A 23,435-nucleotide genomic window follows, 5' to 3' on the forward strand; every position below is an offset into this window, starting at 1 on the left:
TATACTTGCTGAACATAGCGATATCGATATTATTGCGATATTTAACATGTATCTAAAGAAATTACATTTTTATTATCTAATGAAAGAAAAACATGTTTCATGCGGCAAAATAAGCAACCTTATTGTAATCTTAGTTAATTAATTGCAATTATGTCTTGATAATTTTCAACTATTGGATGGCGATGCACATTTTAGTTAGCATCTGATTGATCAAATTCATATAAAAAGCATAAAATTCCATATAAAACTTATTGCATGCCTTTGCGATATGCATATTGCAAGGGCCAATATCGCGATATCGATATTTTTTCGATATATTGCGCAGCCCTAATGGCAATATTGTGATATTGCGGTATTAAAAGCAGCACATCTGTTCAAAAAGTCTGGTTGGTTTCCATTTGTGCAGTTCTAGCACCCTCTGGTGGCTATTTTTTTTTTAGTGCAGTTTAATTTTCATAAGGCATGTTTTGGCCCTTCTATGTTTCAAATACATGCTAATGGTCAAATTAAGGGGAACGTAATATGCTTGCGAAGTTGCAAACAATACGTCAATATGTGGAGGAGCTCAATGTGTGCTTGCACACACTTTTTTTTTTTTTTACAATATTGTGACCTTTCTTTGTATCGCCAACATCCCCACAATATCGTGATAATTATCGGAGTGTGACCTTCATATTGTGACAATATTGTATCGTGATATTTGGATATTGTTACATCCAGTATACAATGCCTGTACTTCACCTACCGATCCATTTTTGAAAAACTGGCGCCAACCCTGCTGAGGGTCACAGATATACTAACTACACCCTGGACTGTTTTATTTCAAGTCCAGCGTGGTTGAGTATGAGTGATTAGATCCTTTGGTAGTTGACTCCTTTGTGAGTCTCCAAGGTGGCGAGATGCGAGTGAGTTGATCACGTACACGGATAAGAAAAGAAAAAGGTGTACCACACAAGGAGTGGAGTCAGGTTGCCGAGCAGATGGAGCGGTGAGCCACGTTAGCCTGTTCGGACTCCTCAGGAGCGTAATCCATCATCTGCTGATCTGTCTACGCATATCTCCATCTCATTAAGGAAATGAAAGCTTAATTGGAAATTGTGTTAATTCCATGCCATGTTAGAAACTCAATCCCGGTTTTCATCTTCGCCCACTTGCCACCACCACTCATGCCACACATCGCAAGACTCTTGATGAATATCCTTCCAAACTCGCTGGACCATCAAAGCAAATGTACGATGAATGAAACGCAATGTTAAACGTTTCTCTTTGTCACAGCGTCCATGAATCAGAATTACGTTGTGTGCTAAAAATATGGTTCGGTCAGTGGCGTAAAAGATTATTGCTGTTGTCATGCTGAACACACACAAAAATGAATATTTAATGTGATTTAAATGAACTGAGCAGTGCTTCAAACGCATGGAATGCCAAACTATTATTCATTTAACACTCTCCACGTCCGCATCATTTATTCATTTTTATTTTGACCTGTGATATCTGCAGCCTTTACTGATAGATCAGCAGCTAATGTTTTCCCAATTCTTCCGTACCAAGCAGCTTGTCACAGCTCTCCTTGCCACTAATATCATTCAACTGGCAAAAGCAGGTATTATTTATAGCAGTGGCAGGCTGTGCATTCAATAGCTGGCCGTTCAGTGGGGACTTACTCGACTTAATCCGCCTCTTTATATTACTACGTCACAAATTTAAAAACAAAACGTCAGTACCATACACCAAAACACAATATAACAGTGTGTATATAGGGGTGTAAAAAAAAATCGATTCGGCAATATATCGCGATATTACAGCGCACAATTCTTGAATCTGAATTTTTTTTAATGGAAATATTCAACAAAATGTCTTACTTAGGGTTAGGGTTCCTACAGTAAGCATGGAAGAATGTTCTATTAATGAAACATTAAACCTTAATGTTTTATTTCAATGTTGTTCAAACATGAAACGGATTGCAACAGATTGTTTGTTAAATACAGTGGCTCACAGTTATAAGACTGAAGTTTCAGATGAATAAATACATTTTCATACAAATCTTACGGTGTACATTTACAAGTTTACTGATTAGTATTTTCTAAATTTGGGTAGAAAAAAAATCGCAATAATCAACTTATAGATTCAGATCGGGATTAATTGGTATCGAATCGAATCGGAACCTATGAATCGTGATACGAATCAAATCGCCAGGTACTAGGCTATTCACACCCCTAACATACATATATATATATATATATATATATATATATATATATATATATATATATATATATATATTAAAATATATATTAAAAAAATTAAAGTACTTTTAAATAATCGGTAGGCTACATTTCTTTGCGAAGTACTTCTAAAGCACAAACGTTACAATTGTTTATTGTTTTGGTGCCAGACACAGGTGGACATAAGCAAGGGACAATGTTGGTGTTTCCGAACCAGAGCAATCACCCCTAACAATGACACTAATTATCAGACTGCCGTAATCACATTTCGCGCCATGTCGTTCGTTTAGATGGTTTTTGTGAACGACCTTCACGGGAGTCGGCACGCTACTGTTTTGGAAATGACACCCTTGAAAAGCATTAGATGGGGATTTTGGATCACTTATCACAATAATGCCTGTGCTAAATGTTCCCTAGTTAAAAAAAATAAATAAATAAAATAATAATAATAATAATAATCATAATAATATAGCACTCCCTCTGTTTGTAATGACTCACTCTATATACATAAAACTGATACATTTGATAATTTCATGCAACTAAATTTGTTCTGTCAAAGTTGAAGTGTTAACTCATTGATGAATCACAAAAAAATATTGCAATAATCATGTTTTAACGCAGATTAATCACACTAATTCATTTGGACCGCAGATGATCCTTTAGCTTGACATCGGATGGTTACATGAAAGGTAGCACAGGTTGTGTTTGAGCAATAAACATAAATATATGCATTTGTGGTCAAAAGTTGTTGATAAAAAGCTCTTTTAATTAAAGTGGTTAATCATGATGAATCCATATTATGTGAATTATGTGAATCATCTGATTAAAAAATTTCATTGTTTGACAGCTCTAAATGAAATAGACGCAAGCAGGGTGGCCACCATAGTAATTTTTTTTTTTTTTTTGACCGTGTATTTGGCTGCTGTTGTGAGTGTGTCTGATTTGAAGATGATTAGGGATCAGAATCTGCTCCAGTTGGAGACACTGCCTGGACCAGTTTCAGACGCGTCCAGCTGAGACTGGCTCGCCCTTCAAGGTCAGTTTGGTTAAAGCCCTGCAATAAGACGCTCTGAATTCTACAGACTTTATGTTCGCATCATAATTGAGATGTTCTTCTTCATGATTGTGAGAACACAACGGGATCACGTCCAACTAAAATGTCGGACGTTTGAGGGGCTCTGCTGTCGTCGTCACGCTCTTGTTTGAAGTCCCAAGAGCGAGTGATGTGGCTGTTTAACATATGAATGATGGGATTTGATAAAAGGCGCTTCTGAAAAGTGGCTGATGAATATGTGTGAATCTCAAGCGCTCGTCGTGTGATCGTGTGCAGATGAGTTGTGTGGGAGGTGTGTGTGTGTGTGTGTGTTTTCTGATTGTGCTCACAATTTGTACGCTGTTGCACAAGCAGGTCTGTTCGCTGTACCTTAAACATTAATAAGCAGCTGAATTAAAACCAAAACAAGCTCAACACTGCATTATCGGCGTGTGTGTGTACTAAACGGAGGACATGACTCTCCAAACACTCGACGGGAGTTCAGCCATCGACACATGCACAGTGGATTTATCACCGTAGCAACCAGAACGATGTTGAATCATGTCGAAGACTGCTAATTTCTTTGCCATTCTCATCAAAAAAAGGTTGGAGGAGTCCGAAAACAAAGCACAAATTATGTGTGGCTGAAATTGAAATAACATAATGATGAAAAAAGGGATGAGGCAAAACATCAAGACAGATCGATGGGAAAGCTGTCTGGGTGCACTGGAATTATTACACAACAAATTAAAAAATAAATAATATAATGGGGCTTGGTCAAAGAAAAGAAAAAAGAATATTGATTCATAAAACCATTAATTGATTATTTAAATATATCTGTTGCCCCATAAATTCTTAAGAAAACAGAATTTTAAAGGCCGATTTTTTAAAATATAAAATGATAATATATAAAATGATATAAATAAAATGAGATCTCGGGGAGAGGAACTGCAAAAATGGATTTCCTGCGCTATAAATAGGCCACCGTGGGCATTGGCAGTAAATTAAACACATGCTTATAAGAGTTAACAAGAGTTGGAGGTGGCATGTGTGAGATGCCGGGGAGTCAAATATGCTTCCCGTGCCACTGCAGACCTACTGCAAGTGTTTTATGGCCTATAGTTTACTGTCAGATTTAGCTGCGTGCTCTATGGCCAACCAGGTTTTCTCATCTGTAGCGTGGCTCGTGGCTACCGTGGCAATTGTTTTGACAATATAAACATCTCACTGGGCATCCACGGCAATCGCAGCCTGTCAAGTATGCCCATCCCATACCCCCGGTTGCTTTACGAACATCCCATTTTTGCCCACGGTGGCGTGAAACAGGATTTTTGTGGCCGCCGGGAACATAGCCCTCGAGAAATAAAAACATCAGCATCTGATTCTGACGGGAAGGGTCTAACTTTAGAAATAATCCTCAAATAATAAAAAGGTGGTCTTGGATGAGATTATGAAATCTAAAATTGGGATGCACTGTAAATAGAATCACATCTAAATGAATATATTCAAACTGTGTTTTACAAACAAGATAATTCTAATCAAATGAATCATTAAAAAAAAAAATAAAATCATAGGGCATAGTACTCAGTTGAGTAATTTCCTGTAAAATACGAGTAAAGTGTTGATCCGGCACCATCTGATTATCTACAAGGCTTCGTATGATGCATTAAAGTTGACCTATGACCCCATCTTCTCTGCACTCTGGTAAGCAAGGTTATTTTAGTTAACTAAAACTAACGAACCCTTGTGAGGCTGCGATTGGCTCTCCTACTGCCCGAAGCCAAAATAACGAAAATGCTTTTTAAAAAACGAAAACTAACTGAAACTGCATTTTATGTTTACAAAACCAACTAAAACTATAATTATATCAAAAACGTCCTTCGTTTTTGTCTTTGGTAATTAATTTAATGCATGAGCCTTTGGGGATGATTTTAAATGTAATTTTAAGTAATTTATTTTGATATTAACCGGAATAAGGACATTTGAAAGTGTGTCACACGGAAGTGACGTAATCTAGCTGCAGTCAATAGAAAAGCACCTTCAGATGACGTCACTCGCATGCTGGTTTTTGAACATTGCGCACAAGTAATATATTAAAAAAAAGCAAAAAAAACAAAAAAAACACCTAAAACTAAAACTTATACTGAAACTAACAAACTAAACTAAACCATGCTGCATTTGAGGATGGTCGGAAGTCAGACTTTTCCGAGTTCAAACCAGGAAGTGTGTATGGGAAACGCCCCCTTGAACTCTGAAATTCTACTTGTGAAGTCGGGGGGGGGAAAAAAAAAAAAAAAAAAAAAAAAAGGACAGCAAAATCACCGACGGACTAAGTGACGTCACTCTACAATGGCGACCCCTTCGGAAGCAGACCGTGAATGGTAAAACACAATTTAGTCGAGTATAAAACTAGATAGCTTTCTTCATTCATAAATATTTGACACAACTTGAGGTACCACAACGTACGTGACAGTATGCTGCTATCTCCCTGCATGAAATTATACGGTCAACTACTCAAGCGTATGGAATTCTTATGAAATAAGATAAATTGCAAGAGGGTAAGTTTGCTGGATGTCAAAATGAGTTTTGAGGACCAAAATAAAAAACACAATTCATCACTATCCCCCATTTTGGTTGTTTACTTTCGTCTCGAACGCTTTCAGGTCGGAACTGGGACAACTCGAATATATCCGACTTCCGACCATCCTTGAATGCAGCATAAGCACTTATTAAATAACTAAGACTATTAAAAACTTACAAAACCACACTGGAAACGAATTAAAAACAAAACAAAAAAAACAAAACAAAAACTCAAAAACGAAATAAAAACGAGCTAAAATGAAAAATTCCAAAACTATAATAACCCTGCTGGTGAGTGAAAATCAACCGTAATGTTTTTATTTTGTGGGAAATTATGGCATAAGAAGCATTTGAAACTGACAATTCCACATGCTGATCCATGAGGATGGAAAAAAAAAAAAAGACAAGATCAAGACACGACTTTGCATCTACTGTGACACAACAGGAAGTGACACATAAGCAAAGTGTTGCTTTTGCTGCAACAGGCACTCATAAGAGGCTATCTTGAAAGCCGTTGGCCAGGGGAAAAAAAAAAAAAAAAAAAAAAAGAGCTCCGGTTGCAGTTTAATCATCAGATGAACAGTAGAATCCTGTCCAATCAATACTGATGCAGCACCAGCGCTGTTCGGCTGTATGTCAGTAAACAGCGCCCACTGCTGGCGTACTCGCTGCAAGCACATGATGCAGTAAAAACGTTCACCGGTCACCATTTTATATGAAAACGCAACATGAGACGGGGTCATTTGATAGAGATTTCGGTTGTGTTCATTCACTGGGCTGCCAATGTGTAATAAGGACAAGATGAGCAATGATACATAATCCAAATGGAAGGCATTGGCAACCTCGGCAGCAGCTGCTGTTATTTTGGTTCTGATGATGTATAAGAGTGTGTGAAGTGTAATGTGGGGGCTGATGGTGTGGAATGTGCCATGTCCTGGTTTGCAGTGTTCCCTCCTCTCTACCGGTCCTCAGTGAGAGAGCATCACACTCTTCCCACTCATTTGTCCTCTACAAACTTCACTCATCTTCAGATGCAGTATGAAAAGCCTGCCGGGGATCATCAAGTTTTATTGAATGCACCCACCACATAAAAGAAAATAGTCACAGTCAAGCCAGTGGCTATACAAAACAGCACGCTCGCTGAAATTTGGTGATTAAGTCCTGACAAACAATAAAGACCAGTTTTAACAATGTCAGAAGCTACTAAATATTTATTATTGTGTAATTCTAGATTGCAGTGATAAGAACTGCACTATGTCGTACTCAGAGCTACTACTAATATAGCTGTGCCCTTGAGTTGTTGTTTACGGAAACGTATTGCATTCACTATGGGGGGGGACTCCTGTTTTTTTTTACTAAATTTTTGGGGCGCTTTGTTTTATTGAGTTTTTTTTTCCTCTTTTTTTGAATATTTTTTCTGTTTTACTGAATATTTTTTTATGTCATAAAAAATATATATATATATATATTTAAAAAAACAGGGAAAAATATTCAGGAAAAACAAGAGGAAAGATTACTCAGAAAAACAGGAGAAAACTAATTACTTAAAAAAAAAAAACAGAAAAAAATATTTAAAAAAACAGATTTTTTTAAAATTTATTATTATTATTATTTTATATTATTATATTAGGTTATGAGGTTGGTAATATTTTATTATATTATTTTTTAATTTATAATAATAATAATAATAATAATAATAATAATTATTATTATTATTATTATATTTATTTATTTACCTCTGAAATCCAGTTATATATACAGGTCAGTGGTCTGCAACAAGTCACTTGGAGTTCAGAGGTTTATTTAAAAAAAAAAAAAAAAAAAACTCCAAAAAACAGAAGTTGGTATGCTGTTTTTTTTTGGAATATTTTTTTCTGTTTTTAAACAATTTTTTTTCTGCTTTTTTGAATATTTTTTTTCCTCCTGTTTTTCTGAATAATTCTTTCCCTGTTTTTTTTTTATGACAGAAAAAAATATTCAATAAAACAGAAAAAATATATTCAGAAAGACAGAAAATAATAATAAAAAAAAAAACACACAACTCAAACAAAAAAACAAAGCTCCCCCAAAAAATTAGTCAGAAAAACAGGATTTTTTTTTTTTTCAAGTGAATGCAATACGCTTCTGTAGTTGTTGACTGTAGTTTACAAAAAGTTTCAGTAATGCATTATTGTGAATCCGCCACTAATGTTGGTCGTTCTGTGCAAACGATAAAGAGTATATGGGAGGCAAAGCTCAAAAACAGGACGGTACCGGCCACAACGGGACTTCTGGTCATCCTCTTATATAGCTAATTTTAATCTTGAACAATTAGCATGGTAGCTAATAGGGGTGTGAATTGCCTCGTACCTGACGATTCGATTCGTATCACGATTCACAGGTCACGATTCGATTCGATACCGATTAATCCCGATACGAATTTATAAGTCGATTGTTGCGATTTTTTTTCATTCAAATTTAGAAAATACTAATCAGTAAGCTTGTAGAGTGTAAGATTTATATGAAAATGTATTATTTATTTATCTGAAATTTCAGTCTTATAGAGGTTGTAATCTGTTTCATGTTTGAACAGCATTAAAATAAAATATTAAGGCTTAATGTTCCGTTCATATAACATTCTTCAATGCTCAAGGTGTGAATCCTAAAAAAAAAAAAAAATCAAAAAAAAAAAAAAATCGATTCTGACGATTAGTGAATCGATTCGAGAATCGCGCGATGTAGTATCGCGATATATCGCCGAATCGATTTTTTTTAAACACCCCTAGTAGCTAACATGGCTAGCATGCACTCATGAGCAAATATGATAACATTGACATTGATTTGCAGTGTTGCCGGAAACGCGTTACTAAAAATTTGCTTCCCAAAGTAACTATTAGTCTAACGCGTTACTTTATTCTACAAAGTAGTTACTGTCCAGAGATTCAATGCGTTACTCCACATTTTCATGAAGAAGGCAAAATATCTCACTGTTGTAACAGTCACAAACAACTGTCTCTAACTATGAAGATGAGGCGGAAGTCATTGATCACCACACTGAATTCAGCCATGGTCTGGTCATGAATGGTTTGCACATTCAAAACAAAAGTGATGATACTTTTACTACTAGTTTTATTAACCAACAGGCACACAAGGCAACAAAAAAAAGTGTACATTATGGACCATAAAAGTGGTAAAAAAAAAAAAAAAATTATTTCCATCCTGGTCCGTGAAGCATTATGGGATGAGGTCGTCTCCGCCCTCTCGCCAGGGGGAGTGACGTCAACAAGTCACGTTTTCAGTAGTGGACCGGATATCGCGTGGCTGTGAATCGGTTGCGAGTGAGGCTTTATGGTTTTCATAACAATAGCAAGAGTTCTGCGCCGTTTTCTACTTGTTTTGTTTACATTTCAGTAGCATCACTTTTCAAGCTCCTTCCGTGTTTACAGAAAGCTAGCAAAATAGCGCTCAGAGACGCTTCATTCCCCGGATGTTGTAAACATAATGCAAAGACGTTACGCACCTTGGGGGGGAGCCTACCGCCAACGCCGTGCTCGCGACACGGCGCGCGCGCACAACGAGTGATAACATGCAACAGTGGAGACAGTTAGCAGAAGCCGGTACCGTACATCTCGGTATTTCCCATTGCTATCGAGTCCTCTCGGTGCACTTGTATGTCCCGGGCCGGCGTTGGTACTGCGCGCGAGCCAAAAAGAATAACTCCCGTGACGATCCAATGCATGGATTCAAACGACACAGGTATGTCCCACAGCCAACACACCAGCTATGCTAAAAGCACACTGCAAGTATCTCGTTTCTCAGTTTGTGGCCCCCTGTCAATGTCTACAACTAGCATGAGCAGCAGATAGGAGAACTGAGACGTGCCCGCGATTGCGTCATCAAACTCAAAATGAACGACAGCCCAAATAAACAAAATATAAACAGTAGTGATTCTGTGGTCATCGTGTCTCAGATTAAAAAAAAAAAGATGTCATACATTAACCAAAAATGTCATGGCAAAAGAAAAACAAAAATTGTTAAAAACAAAAATTGTTGATTAAAAAGGGAAATGAACTTTTGGAAATATTTTTGCATATATTAAGTGGTTAAAATATGTTTGATAGATTTATTGTTCCATAAGGTGGCTTCATATTTCTTTTGGCTGGACGGTAGCTTTATTTCATGTCTTAAATTGATGTTTCTTTAATAGGTCGCTTGCACATGTCGTCACTTCCGGATTTGTCGTAGTCGCCATGCTGGGTGGCCTTCATTTACGTAGTGATTCGGTCTAACACGTATCTATCACGTTTGTTGTCTGCGTTTAAAATGGTACATTGTTGCTGCATCGTTGGCTGTTCGAACAAAGCCAAGGGGGAAAATGGTCGGCCTTTCTTCTGAATTCCGAAAATAATTAGGAACCAGGGCCTGGAGACAGAGGAGTGCGGACTCCGGAGGGAAGTCGTTACTTTGGGCTCGTGTGTGCAGCGATCACTTTGTGAGCGGTAAGCTTGTTTACCTTTATTTAATGCATGAGGATTAATAACGTTTCGACCGCCCATATATGGGCAAGTTGCTTATGTTTTGGATTCATGAGCAAGCAAGTTCGGTAGTACAAGCTGGCTAGCGGACGTTAGCCGAAAGCTAACATCGAACATTTTCACCCAAGTAGTGCCAGTGCAAAGTGTTTACTGCTGAAATTGGATTGATTAGTCTTGGGCTCTTAATGCCGATAACATGTTTTTTGGTGGCAAAATGTAAACTTGGAAAAAAAGAGACAGAAGGGGGTGATGCAAGAAAACAGACCCCCGGTAGCCTACACATCATGCTAAAGAACTTATTCACGGCCACCCTACTGCGGCAAAATAACCACTTTTTCCATATTTTATTTGTTTATATATTTGTTTATATTAACAGGTCGCCCTGCGCCCGTTTTTCTGTCCAATCATCCCGACTGGGCTCCAACATTAAAGTTGGGTCCCAAGTTACAACATCTATGTCTCAGCCCAGTCGGTGCCAAGATATGAACGTGCACAGGAGAGACAAGCAAAGAAAAGACGACTCGAAGTGGCAGAGAGTTTGTTGCAGTTATGCAGCCAGATGGCTCCAGTAACCTGTACCCTCAAGTACTGCTGACATCATTGACTCTGGTATGCCACTCAGAATTCATTACATGATATATTGTATGCATGAGTGAATGTATGTGTTTATGTTTGTGTGTGTACACGCACCTTATATTTTAGAGACATTTGGAAGTGTTTATAGAAATAAGTAATTGCCTGTAGCAATGTTCATACATTAAAAAATGCAACAAAATGTGTACATTTCTTTTACACTGACAAAAAAACTATACTACTGTACTATATTAAACCTTTTACTGGTACCGTATTTTTTTGTGATCTTTTTTTTTTTTATTATTATTTCTTTAGGGATCTCATGCCACACCGACTTGATTGCCAATGACATGATGGAAACGAAGGCGAGCATCAAAGCATTGGAGGAGGACAACATGCGACTGTTTGTTTGGCGCTAATAAAGGCAGCGATTATACAAATTCTATTGTTGGGTTTGTTTACAAAGCTATACATAATACAAATGACAGGATTTGACTCAATGTGCAATATGGTCCCTCTTAAAGTAATGGCATAAATCTCTATTATTTCTAAAAGCACAAAAAATGAAGTGAATAATGATTAGATGTAGTAATTTCAGGGATAAAATTGAACTGTTAATTAATGTAGTTTATTTTAGCACAGGTGCCTACCATCCTGAGATGACGGTATGATGTAATGTTGATGGGGTACGCAATGACTTTCATTATGCTATGTACAGAGGAAAAAGTTGCTCTCTTTTAAATTTGTTTAATGTAAGACAAGTACCAGTACTGTGTTTCAGTTTTCCCAATAATCCTTGTTTCACACTTGTCACAAAACCACTGTCCTTTTGGCAGTCTAGATTGGCACACTTCAAGTGATATCATTTGATTTTACAATCTGCTGCAGCAAAAAAAACTACTTTATTCCGCATCTTTGAATTACATGAGCAAGTGGTAGGTGACAGCGGCTGAGCAGGAACACTGGAAGTCCACTGCTGATCTAGTAAATGCTCTCCCGAGCAGTTCAGGTAAGGAGGGGACTTTGGGGAAAAAAAAAAAAAACTCTGGCTTTTCCAGCTGGCCAAAACGAGCGATCTGGGTGGACTCGCTCAATCACACTTTGTCCACACCACAAAGTCGCAGAAGTCCCGTCCAGTTAAACTCATCTGTGCCTGAATCTGAAAATATTACAAACATTGTAATGAAAATATGAAACATAGAATTAAATAAGAAACTACAAAAAGTAAAGCCATACATACCTGGTAATAATATTGGTGTTGTCGTGACAAGTGATGGGAATTGTTGCCATCCGGCACCAGACAGAAATTGGGTGTTGTGACAGCCTCCTTAACCGTGAGATCATAAGAAAAGCTGTCAGTATGCTCAGTAGTTACCATGAACACGTTTTATTGTACTGGAAACTGAAACTAAAAATACGTCCTCTGAGAGTGGTTAACCTTAACCATTTAGAATAAGTTGATTAAGTAACATGTAACTAGTGAAAGGGTAGCATTAAATTTAATTAAGCCACGGGGAGGCTGTGCATAGTTACTTTTTTATTCTTATACGCTCTGCCATATTTGCCTGTTATAAAATGATTAGAAAAACCACACCAGGTAAACCCAGCTGTGCATGTAAACACAATGATAACAGGAAGCCTGAGAACAAATCAACATTTTTGTGTGCAGAATTACCAACACCATGTGGTTTACTTACGTGCAACAGCAACCGTTTCTTCTGATGCGATGTTAAAGTTTACACTCTGTATCCACCCGCTTACAAAATAATTGTAAGCCTCCAGGGATTTGTTGGCGTGTTATGGAGCATGTTGTCAACACGAGGTAGTGAAAAATGTCCAGAGAAGTCACATTTGGCCAGCAAGCTTTCTCCGTCAAAAAAAAATCACCCTTGGTCAGGACGTAATTAGGATCAATCCCACCACACAGAGACACCTTCTGCCTGTATCGTTGTTTTTGATCTTCCGGTAAATCGTGAAAATACTGCGAAAATGACATCAGGTTGATAAGCTCTACCGTGTAACTCACGAGTGTACCTTGTGAACCGGCGGACACCCAAGATGGCGCCCGAAGAAAAAACTCCCATGATGCATTACGATGTGCAAGCGACCTATACTTAACAATGTGCACATATTCTGTTTAATTGTGTTGGTGTCTGTCTAAAGGTTAAATATTTATATTGAACATTAAATTATCAACCTTTTGTTTTCCTGATCCTTATTTTGAAGAGAAAAAAACACACACAAAAAAACAATTATAACTGTCAATAACTACTAATAAATATTTAAACTGATACATTTTTCAGTCATATCGCCCAGCCCTTTGTTGCGGTATATTTAAATAATTGATTCAAAATATAAAAATATAGAAGACATATTTGTTGTTGTTCACATTTGTAGATACTGTTAAAATTTGTGGTGTTTTAAGATTAATGTTTACAAGCAACAAATGTCACTATAAGTTGTGAATATTGAAATGAATCGTATCGAATCGAAAATTGTATCGTTCCCAAACTTAATCGAACCGTTCTGTTCTGAAAGGTAAGCGTTTTTCAATCGAATCGCAACCTGTGTAATCGAGATACATATCGAATCGGCCTCATTTCAGAGATTCCCACCCCTAGTTTTCAGCATGCACGAGTCGACTCAAGTGTACACACTGGAATAGCGGAACAAACAATAGAGGAATTAAGGGGATTTTCATTTTCAACCTGGATAGATTTTTATTTTTTGTTTTATAAAAAGTATTTACGTTACAAGAAGTCAAGACAGACTGCCTATTTTGTTTTTCATTAAAAAAACTTTATTTTCATGTTAAAAATGCACTTTCAATAAAGTATTTGGAACTCCGTTTCTACCGCATTATTTTTATGTTGAGATGGTGTTATCAGCAGCTGCTGAAAGTAACTAAAAAAGTAACTTTTAATCTAACTTAGTTACTTTTAAAATCAAGTAATCAGTAACGCAATTTAGTTACTTTTAAAACCAAGTAATCAGTAAAGTAACTAAGTTACTTTTTCAAGGTAACTGTGGCAACACTGTTGATTTGCCACCTTGTTGCTCAAAAAATTTGAATGAGTGTTCATATAGTACAAATAAAATAAAATAAATGAAATAAATAAAATAAATTAAAATAAAATGGCGAGGATAAGCAGTTTGGGAAATAGATAGATAGAAAGGTCTGTTTTCAAACATGTTGGTGCTTACATTTTTCTGTAGGGATGGGTAGCTTTCACATTTGAACCGATACTGTACCGATACTCGGTACTCAACGGTACCAATTTTTGGTACATTTTTGCTCTTGTTTTCAATTTATATTTTTTTTCTTTTTATTTTTTTTCCTCCAATTTTATTTATTATTATTATTTGTTTGGATGTGATAAATGTTCATCGTTATGTAACAGTGTTTTTTTTCTAATCAATTTAACAATTACTTTTAAATATATAAACTTTGACAAATAACAAAAATGTAAAACAAATGAGCCACAGAGCAATAATAAAAAAATAAATGTTAACAGTAAATATATAAATTAATAATTGATGTTTTCATTTTTTGTGCAGTTATTTTTCCAGAACATAAAGGTTGCCACACGCCGCGCAATGAGTTTGAAGTTCCAACCCACTTTACACTCAATATAGAAAAAAAAAATAACAGTTGGAAGGGGACATGATGTGAACAAAGAGAATAATTGTGTTCAAATTAATCATTTGACTGCACCCGATGTGGTCCGTAATGCTCGCTACATTTTGGCCACAAGCTTTCGCGATTGTAAATATAGTCAAGAGTAGTAGCCTGCTGTACATCCAAATTACAATGTTTATACACCTTAACGATGGTGAAGCAGTTTACCTTCTGTCATGATTCTATTCGGTGGGGTCGCTCCCACCCGTGTGCTGATTCCGGGGAAGCGGACATTTCCAGCTTCCGCCGGGTGCGGAGGCTTTCCTCCTCCTTTATAAACTGTATGTATTTGTTTGACGGGAGGCACAAAAGTCTCGCTAGTTCCCAAACACGGAAATGTTGGCGTCCTCCACCGGCTGCGGCCCGGCCTGGACCCGGTTGAGTGAATGCTGCGTTGTAGACCGAGGAAGAAGCGGTGGCACCCAGGGGTTGGGCGGTCAGTCTCTCAGCTGAGCTGCCACCGGGGCCTGTCGCCCTCCGCCGACCGACCACGCGGCTCCAGACCGGCTAGGCTTCCGCGAGTCGGGGACGTCAGTATGCCGGGTGCGTAATTTGCATATAATGTTGCGTTCATGTCCACCATGGAAAATAGTCAACTCACATACTCCCGCACAATCACAATTCAAAACGACGTGCTTCAGTATCGAAACATGGCACCCTTTTATTTTACGTGAATCGATGCTCGGAAATACCGATCCCAATCGATACTTACCACAAAAGTACCGTCTTCGGTACCCATCCCTATTTTTCTGTAATTTTGGATGAACCCAACTTTTGTCCAGGATAGCGAGAAGAAACACTAGAGGTCAGTAGAGGCAGGATATTATTTCAGGCCCTAGTTTAGATAATACAACAGGAGATTATTCTGTACTGTAATGTGCGACTGCTTTGCAAAGTCATCAGCATCCAGTTACATCAAAACGAGCCCAGATGGCCAGTCTCCTTGTGCTTGTGTAGGTTCTCTGTGTGTACCTCAGTTTCTTAACACAGACCATTCACTAAAGACTAAACTGTTGAGGGATGTAAATGTGAGTGTAAATTGTTATCTGCTTGCATGTCAGTCCAGTGAGTGACATTTGATCAATCCAGATTGTGGGAGATTGCCTCATTTAAGAACAACAGATTTGTATGAATCATAGTAGTCAGAAAATGCCTTCTTATTTTTATTTTTATTAATGTTCCAACTGTGAAATTAAACAGCCGTAGCAAATTGGACCAGAATGCTTCCAAAGGTTAACCCTAAGGTAACCACACATAGAGGAAGAAAAAAAAAAATAAAGAAAAGAGTAATGAGGCCGAATATAGCAACGCGCTGCTGAACGAGAATGACCCTGTACAATATTAAATCCTTGACAGGCCTGTGAGAGTAACACACCCATAAGCCCCAAATCTCTTTAATACAACACCCATTAGGAAAGTGCTGAGCTCTTCAACAGCTAAGACGCTTCACCACTCAGCATTCACAGCCTGTGCTCTACATACGAGCGACACTTCAGCCTGCACCAACATAAAAGGGTGTACGGTATTTATAGACCCATTTGAATTGCTGCTGCATTCTGTGCACGATAATTATATTCATAACCTCAAATAAAAAAGCATTCTGTATGAGAATTCAGGTCCCACGGGGAACCAAAATGCACGTGAGCGATATACGTAGAGTGTCAGGTACATTCAAGTGAATGGGTGCAAGGCAGCCTCCTCCTTTATTGTCACCTACCCTCTTGTAGCAACCCACTTCTTCCTTGACCATCACGCTGTAGTTTTATGGTTGAATGGCAGTGGTACAGTAAATTATAACTGTATGTGGAGCCTGAAAACTCTTGAGGCCATACTAGGTAGCTGTTTGTGCGGGCGTAAGTCGCCAACTGTCATGATTTTGCTATGTCCCATTCCAAGTTGGGTTGCGTTGCGCTGTATGCAGTTGGCCTTAAAGGCCTGATTAAATTTGGACAGGACGTGTTACACAACGGGACGGAGGAGACGTTAATAAAAAGCTGGAATTGCCGAGTACACTTTGCCATCTGTTGAACACTTTTTACACAATACGACAGAATTCCAAATTACTGCCATTTAATAAAGAAGGCGAGGATCACGACAGAATCCAAGAAGTCATAGCAAAGTGTAAAATTGCCGCATTCACCTCTTCAATAAAGGTAACAGTGTGTGTTTAAATGCTCTGTATCAACTTCATTAGTCATTTAAATGTACAGGAAGTCCTCAAGTTACAGACGAGTTCCGTTCTTATGCTGGCGATGTAACCCAGAAGTCAGATTTCACTGTTAAAGTCTTTATTTACATCAAAATACTTTGTACAGTAATTTTAAAAAACATATTTACGGCCCCCGGAAGATGCCGGACCAATATTTTGTGTTTCCGCACGGCCATTCATTGCTGACGGACGGCAAATCAGAGCTAATGGAAACTTAAACACGGAAATGTGACGCGCCTGATGGCGAGCCAACCAGCTCAATGAACGAATTACTGTAGGTAACAACAACACAACTTTAAATCACTTTAAAATGACGAGGTAGCGATTGGCTGGCAACCAGTTCAGGGTGTACCCCGCCTACTGCCCATAGCCAGTTGGGATAGGCTCCAGCCCCCCCCGACCCTTGTGAGGAGCAAGCTGTTCAGAAAATGGATGGATGGATGGATGGATGGATGGATGGATGGATGGATGGATGGATGGATGGATGGATGGATAAAATGACAGGATTACTGTGGGAACTTAATGAAAAAGAAGGTTCTACGGATGAGGCACGGGCGCCGTAGATTTGAAAGCTCGCGTACATCCCAACAAAAGGACTCTATGTATTTCAGACAACTATTTAAACAACCAGCCAACAGAAATACAAGACTAGTGGAAAAACAAGCTGATATATCCCCCATTTCCGGTCTACCTAGGAGTAACCTCAATAGGACGCTCTCATTCAAAGACGATGTCTCCAAACATGGAGTAAACTTTACATCAGGGACAAATTCCTCTGTAAACTTCGCACCACCAGTTGGGGAGCTGACCCCAACACATTGAGGTAGACTGTTCTAACACTGTGCCAATCCACCGCTGAAGATTGTACCCATGTGGGCAAGATCATGTCATGCCTACAAAACAGATGCAGAGCTAAACAAAGCGTATCGGATGATAGCGGGCACTCTCAAGCCAACATCCTTGCCAGCTCTTCATCGTACAAATGACATTCCACCACCCACATCAGACGATAAACAACCAGTAAAATTAAACGATATAAACAGCTCAACGATTCCAAACACTCACTATGTGGACACCAGGAAGTGAGGCGAAGATTAAAGCCCTGTAAAAGCTTTATAACTGTAAAAGAAATTGACCCAAGCCAAGTCGCTTTCCACAGGTTGGAATGCTGGAGGGAGTACGACGGCAAGCAATACATCGAAGCACCATCAAACCTAGATGAAATGCTTCATCTAAAAGCAACCTTGAACAGGAAAGACTGGGTAACTCGAAACAGGAACAACAAAGGTTTGGAAAACCAAAGACAATCTTCACATACAAAATGGAGACTCGACACCAGCCTTGATTGTGCATGTAGAATAACACAAATAATGAGCCGCATCCTTTAAGAATGCCATCTATCTAGGTCCTCATTGTTCCGATAAGACCTTAAGGATGCAAATAATGTCACCTCACAATCGGTGAAGTTTTGGTGCGACGAGATATGATGACAATTTCAAACAGCTGTCCGTATCAAAAATTGTAGCTTTTCCCTCAAAATTCATTTTGTGTTAATATTTTTGAGTTTCTGTATACCGGACTCTGGAGTTGATTAATTGAATTTACATTATTGGGAAATATTTCTTAAGCAGTTGTATGATTCAGTTTTAGCCAGACTTTCCGGAACGGATTATCTAGAAAACCAAAGTTACACTGCATTTCTCTACTTATGGTTAACCTGAATATGATCTGTGAAACTTTACCGAGTAGGAGAAAGGGACACACTTTGATTAGTTCATCTGGAAGTGAAAGCAGATACAGTACTTCAATTTAGAGTTTGGATGCTAACAACCAATATGTGCTTTAGGATAAAACAGTCTTATGGGAAATAATCAAACAAACAAACAAAAGATATGTTTAGAAGATGTTGTGTATGACAAGATGGGTGGCATGGCTCAGGTGGTAAAGTGGTTGTCTCCAACCTGAAGGTTGTCGGTTTGATCCTCAGCCCTTGTGACCATGTCAAAGTGACCTTGAGCAAGATACTGAACCCAGAGTTGGTACTGATGCTGCATCATGAGTATGTAAAATGAGGAGACACTTTTCAAGCGCTTTAAAAAATTAGAAAAGCGCTATACAAGTGAAAGCCAATTTACAAAGAAAACCGGTTGCTGCTGTGTAAAATGAGTGTTACATGTGTTTAAAACAGGTGATGACAGGAATGAGCAAGTGTAATACCTTAATATATTGATGAGTGGTCAGTTCTGTTTGCAGTGATGGCTGGATTAGATATTAAACGTGGCCTAAATCACTTTGTGCTGACGGATTTGGAAAGTGATAATCCAAAGCGTGCCTTTTAAAAGGCTGACGGCCACCACCGGGGTGCAATTGTAGCAAGGTCCCTCTCCATCACGTCCTGACCAGCCAGAAGAATCATCAACAGAAGGGCTGATCGCAACCGCCAACTGCAGCCATGAACGGCACCGAGGGACCTTATTTCTACATCCCTATGCTTAACACCACCGGCATTGTCCGGAGTCCTTATGAATACCCTCAGTACTACCTTGTCAACCCAGCAGCCTATGCCGCTCTGGGTGCCTACATGTTCTTGCTCATCCTCCTCGGCTTCCCCATCAACTTCCTCACTCTGTACGTCACCATCGAACACAAGAAGCTGCGGACCCCTCTAAACTACATCCTGCTGAATCTGGCGGTGGCTAACCTCTTCATGGTGTTTGGAGGATTCACCACAACCATGTACACCTCCATGCACGGCTACTTTGTGCTCGGACGTCTGGGCTGCAACCTGGAAGGATTCTTTGCTACCCTCGGTGGTGAAATCGCCCTCTGGTCCCTGGTGGTTCTGGCTATCGAGAGGTGGGTGGTGGTCTGCAAGCCCATCAGCAACTTCCGTTTCAGCGAGAACCACGCCATCATGGGCTTGGGCTTCACCTGGATAATGGCCTGCTCTTGTGCCGTGCCTCCCCTTGTCGGCTGGTCCCGTTACATCCCCGAGGGCATGCAGTGCTCATGCGGAGTCGACTATTACACACGGGCTGAGGGTTTCAACAATGAGTCCTTTGTGGTCTACATGTTCACCTGCCACTTCCTCACTCCGCTGACCGTCGTGTTCTTCTGCTACGGCCGTCTGCTCTGCGCTGTCAAAGAGGCCGCTGCCGCTCAGCAGGAGTCCGAGACCACCCAGAGGGCTGAGAGGGAAGTCACCCGCATGGTTGTGCTCATGGTGATTGCTTTCCTGGTATGTTGGTTGCCCTACGCTAGCGTGGCCTGGTGGATCTTCACACATCAGGGCGCCGAGTTCGGACCGGTCTTAATGACCATCCCGGCTTTCTTTGCCAAGAGCGCCTCCATCTACAACCCAATGATCTACATCTGCATGAACAAGCAGTTCCGCCACTGCATGATCACCACCATGTGCTGCGGGAAGAATCCCTTTGAAGAGGAGGAGGGCGCCTCCACTACCGCCTCCAAAACCGAAGCCTCGTCTGTTTCTTCCAGCTCCGTCTCTCCCGCATAAAAGGTCCGTCCATCCAAGAAAAAGAGTTCTGCTTCCCCCAGGACACGACTGAAGCCTAATGTCTACTTAAAACAACTTCCTTTTTGTATTTTTACAAACAAGTTGGTTCAACCTAAAGACTGTTGCAGGAAAGATCCGCCCATTACAGATTTGTTCCTGTATGTACAGAAAATCCAACACAACTATCTGCGAGATTGTTTCTCTTAGATTGAGGGAAACGTATGTTAATCTTTAACAGTTGGATCCTATATGATACTGGCTTATATTTGAATGTAGAGGCATGTAATCAAGGCAAAAAAAAAAAAAAGTTAAATAAAAGGCACTTTGCAAATGACTCATCATGTTTATGTTTTACTTACAGTTGGAATGGATAAGCACAAATGAAGATATAGTATATTGAACAAAGGAATAAACGTGAATGGCATATTCAGAATGCATGTCAATGACTGTCTTGAGTCAATTTCTACTTTACGAGGACACGAACTGCACAAGAATTAAAGAACACCGGATTTGGAGATGCGTTTTACGCACACTCATGTGTCACCTTGGATTTAGAACTTATTCTGGGTGGGGGATTATTTATTGTTAATCATCATACAGTACATGACTCAACACAACTTATCACAATGAGTATTGATGTCATTATATAAAGGGGACATTAACTAAAGACTTTAAGGCTCAAATGACTAATAGGCCTAACGACACTGGTCTGCATAAAAAACAAACAAGAATGACATGAATATATTTTAGATCAGTTTTTCCCACATTAGTACCATTCATTTTGCCGATATGCTCCAGTCTTTCTGTTACACGCCTATGTGCCATATTTTTATTTTATTTTTCTGGGGCGTTGTTTTACTACTACACTGGCGCAGGCACACAGCTTAACTGCACACTTCTCACATTTTAGCTCGGCTCCAAGCACAACACCTGAGCCGCCGATGGATTCATTGAAGATGCTGTCTCAATTAGATCCCTCGAAAAGGATATTTCACCTTACTTTGCTGCAAAGATATTTGTAGGGTTTTTGTTTTTTTTTCCTTTTTGGGATCCCTTTTCTTTGCAGCCTGTGACTTTCAAACAGGTGAACGTTTATTAGGAGCTTTCAAGGACCAGCTGTAAGTGTGGTAAGCTTATACTCGAGTGGTTGTACCCTCAACAAGGCTACAATCTGGTATACTGTATACCTTTTCTGAGGTTTAGTTGGAAGCTTAAAGGAATAGTTCGGATTTTTTTTACATGAGTCTCGATTTCTCCCTCACCTCAGTGTGTGCGATTAGCACTGAGTTACCCCTGACAGCGTTCTGTGACACGAGTTCTGGTCCGGTGTTGGACGAGAGGAAAATAGTCAAGCAAGCTGGCTGGGGTCTCGGAAATAAAGCGTTTTTCTTCTAAAAACAATTTGTGTTCAAAAGAGTGATACGTTTGCATCATTAAACTCCTTTTCTGAAAAAAGTCAGACGCCATTACCGCCAGGCACTACTTTTCTGTTCGTTTGTATCACTGCGCGGCGCCCCGCATGCAGCTGATAGACGCACACCAATCTACAAGTTGTCTTTTCGAAGGCGGAAGGCGCGACTATCAGCTGTCTGCTGCGCGTCTATCAACTGTCTACAGGGCGCCGCGCAGTGATACGAACGAACAGAAAAGTAGTGCCTGGCGGTAATGGCGTCTGACTTTTTTTCAGAAAGGAGTATTGTGATGCAAATGTATCACTCTTTTAAACACAAATTGTTTTTAGAAGAAAAACGCTTTATTTCCGTGACCCCAGCCAGCTTGCTGGACTATTTTCCTCTCGTCCAACACCGGACCAGAACTCGTGTCACAGAACGCTATCAGGGGTAAGTCAGTGCTGATCGCACACACTGGTGGTGAGGATGAAATTGAGATTCATGTCAAAAAATGCGAACTATCTCTCTAAGGCACATTTTAGTGTGAAACTATTCTTTTCTTGGTTTAAATTGGGAATATATATATTTTTTAATCTTTGAAAATTGGGACTCTTTGTTTATGTAAAAAAAGCTGCAAACCCGTGTAACAGAAAAAAACCTCCAAAATCATCTATTAAAATGCTATAGATGGGTTGATTGATTGATTGATTGATTGATTGAAGGCCATATGCTGTTTTCAAACTGTCGTTGAAACTAACCACACCTCAGAGTTTAGAGTAGATAGAGACAGACAGAGTCCTCCATTGAGATAAAGTAAAGCTTTTGCTTGCTCACAAAGCTTTTTTTTGCTAGCAAAGAGTCAAATTATTATTATTAACATTTTCCCATGGTAACCCATTTCTCTCTCTCTCTCTCTCTCCCTCTCCCTCCCCCTCCCCCTCCCCCTCTCCCTCTCCCGCTCTCACTCATATCGTATAAACTGTAAACCCTCGGCATAAAAGTAAATGTAACTTAAATTGTAATTTTTTGGCATTAGGAATACGTAACGCCGGTATGTATTCCGTTACTCTTCCACCCTGGTCCCACACGTGATTACTCAGCAAACAGCCCAGACAGCAGTGTACCAGTTGAGAGGAGAAGCACCATCCTCCAACTTAGAAGCATGGGACCTGTTGCAAATAAAACAAAAAATGAAACAAAACATGGCTCTCAAGGGTTACCCAAATGGCACACTGGACCTCTCCTTATTAGGAAGAAAAAATATGTAAAATGCTAATTTTCTAGTATTATTGTCAAATTTGGCATGATGTTTTTGAAAAAAAATAAATAAATAAATAGGCAGACATAAAATCCTTTTTGTGTGTCTATTCTGACTTACTCAGTGACAGTAGCACTTCAACAGATTCTGACTCTTGGGGATTAAAAAAAATAAAAAAATCAAAATCAAAATCAAAGTGTTACCTTTTAAAAAAAAAAAAAAAAAAGAGAGAGAGAGACCAAAACTATGCTGATACTCCAAATGGTTCAAGAACAAATTCAAATTTTCTTTGGGTATTCCTTTTTTTTTTTTTTTTTTTTTTTTTTTTTTTTTTTTTTTTAAAGGAGATTTAGATAAAAATGACATATAATGTGTGCTCATGCTCTTACAAACAATAAAGATCAGTGATGAAGTCCAAATAAAACTTAAACACCTGGATGGAGTGTGTGGTGGTAA

At 39.1% G+C, this 23,435-nt stretch overlaps 2 protein-coding genes and 1 long non-coding RNA gene across 3 annotated transcripts in view; 2 read left to right on the plus strand and 1 right to left on the minus strand.

Moving 5' to 3' along the window:
- The window catches only part of LOC144014220 (prickle-like protein 2), a 95,364-nt gene extending 80,254 nt beyond the window's left edge, over positions 1–15,110 (minus strand). Inside the window, exon 1 of the mRNA XM_077513860.1 lies at positions 14,773–15,110. The gene's annotated coding sequence lies outside the window, so the exon portion shown is untranslated. The remainder of the gene's footprint in view (positions 1–14,772) is intronic.
- Positions 10,090–11,365, plus strand: LOC144014222 (uncharacterized). Its single transcript, XR_013282428.1, has 3 exons — positions 10,090–10,316; positions 10,729–10,961; positions 11,241–11,365. It is a non-coding gene; the product is annotated as an uncharacterized LOC144014222 (long non-coding RNA).
- Positions 15,111–19,163: 4,053 nt separating the features above from the next.
- LOC144014221 (rhodopsin) lies at positions 19,164–20,664 on the plus strand. Its single transcript, XM_077513863.1, has one exon. The coding sequence runs from the start codon at positions 19,266–19,268 to the stop codon at positions 20,328–20,330; it is 1,065 nt and encodes a 354-aa protein (XP_077369989.1). The 5' UTR covers positions 19,164–19,265; the 3' UTR covers positions 20,331–20,664.
- Positions 20,665–23,435: the final 2,771 nt, after the last annotated feature.

Source organism: Festucalex cinctus, chromosome 2 (genome assembly GCF_051991245.1).
Source record: "Festucalex cinctus isolate MCC-2025b chromosome 2, RoL_Fcin_1.0, whole genome shotgun sequence".
Lineage (NCBI taxonomy): Eukaryota > Metazoa > Chordata > Actinopteri > Syngnathiformes > Syngnathidae > Festucalex > Festucalex cinctus.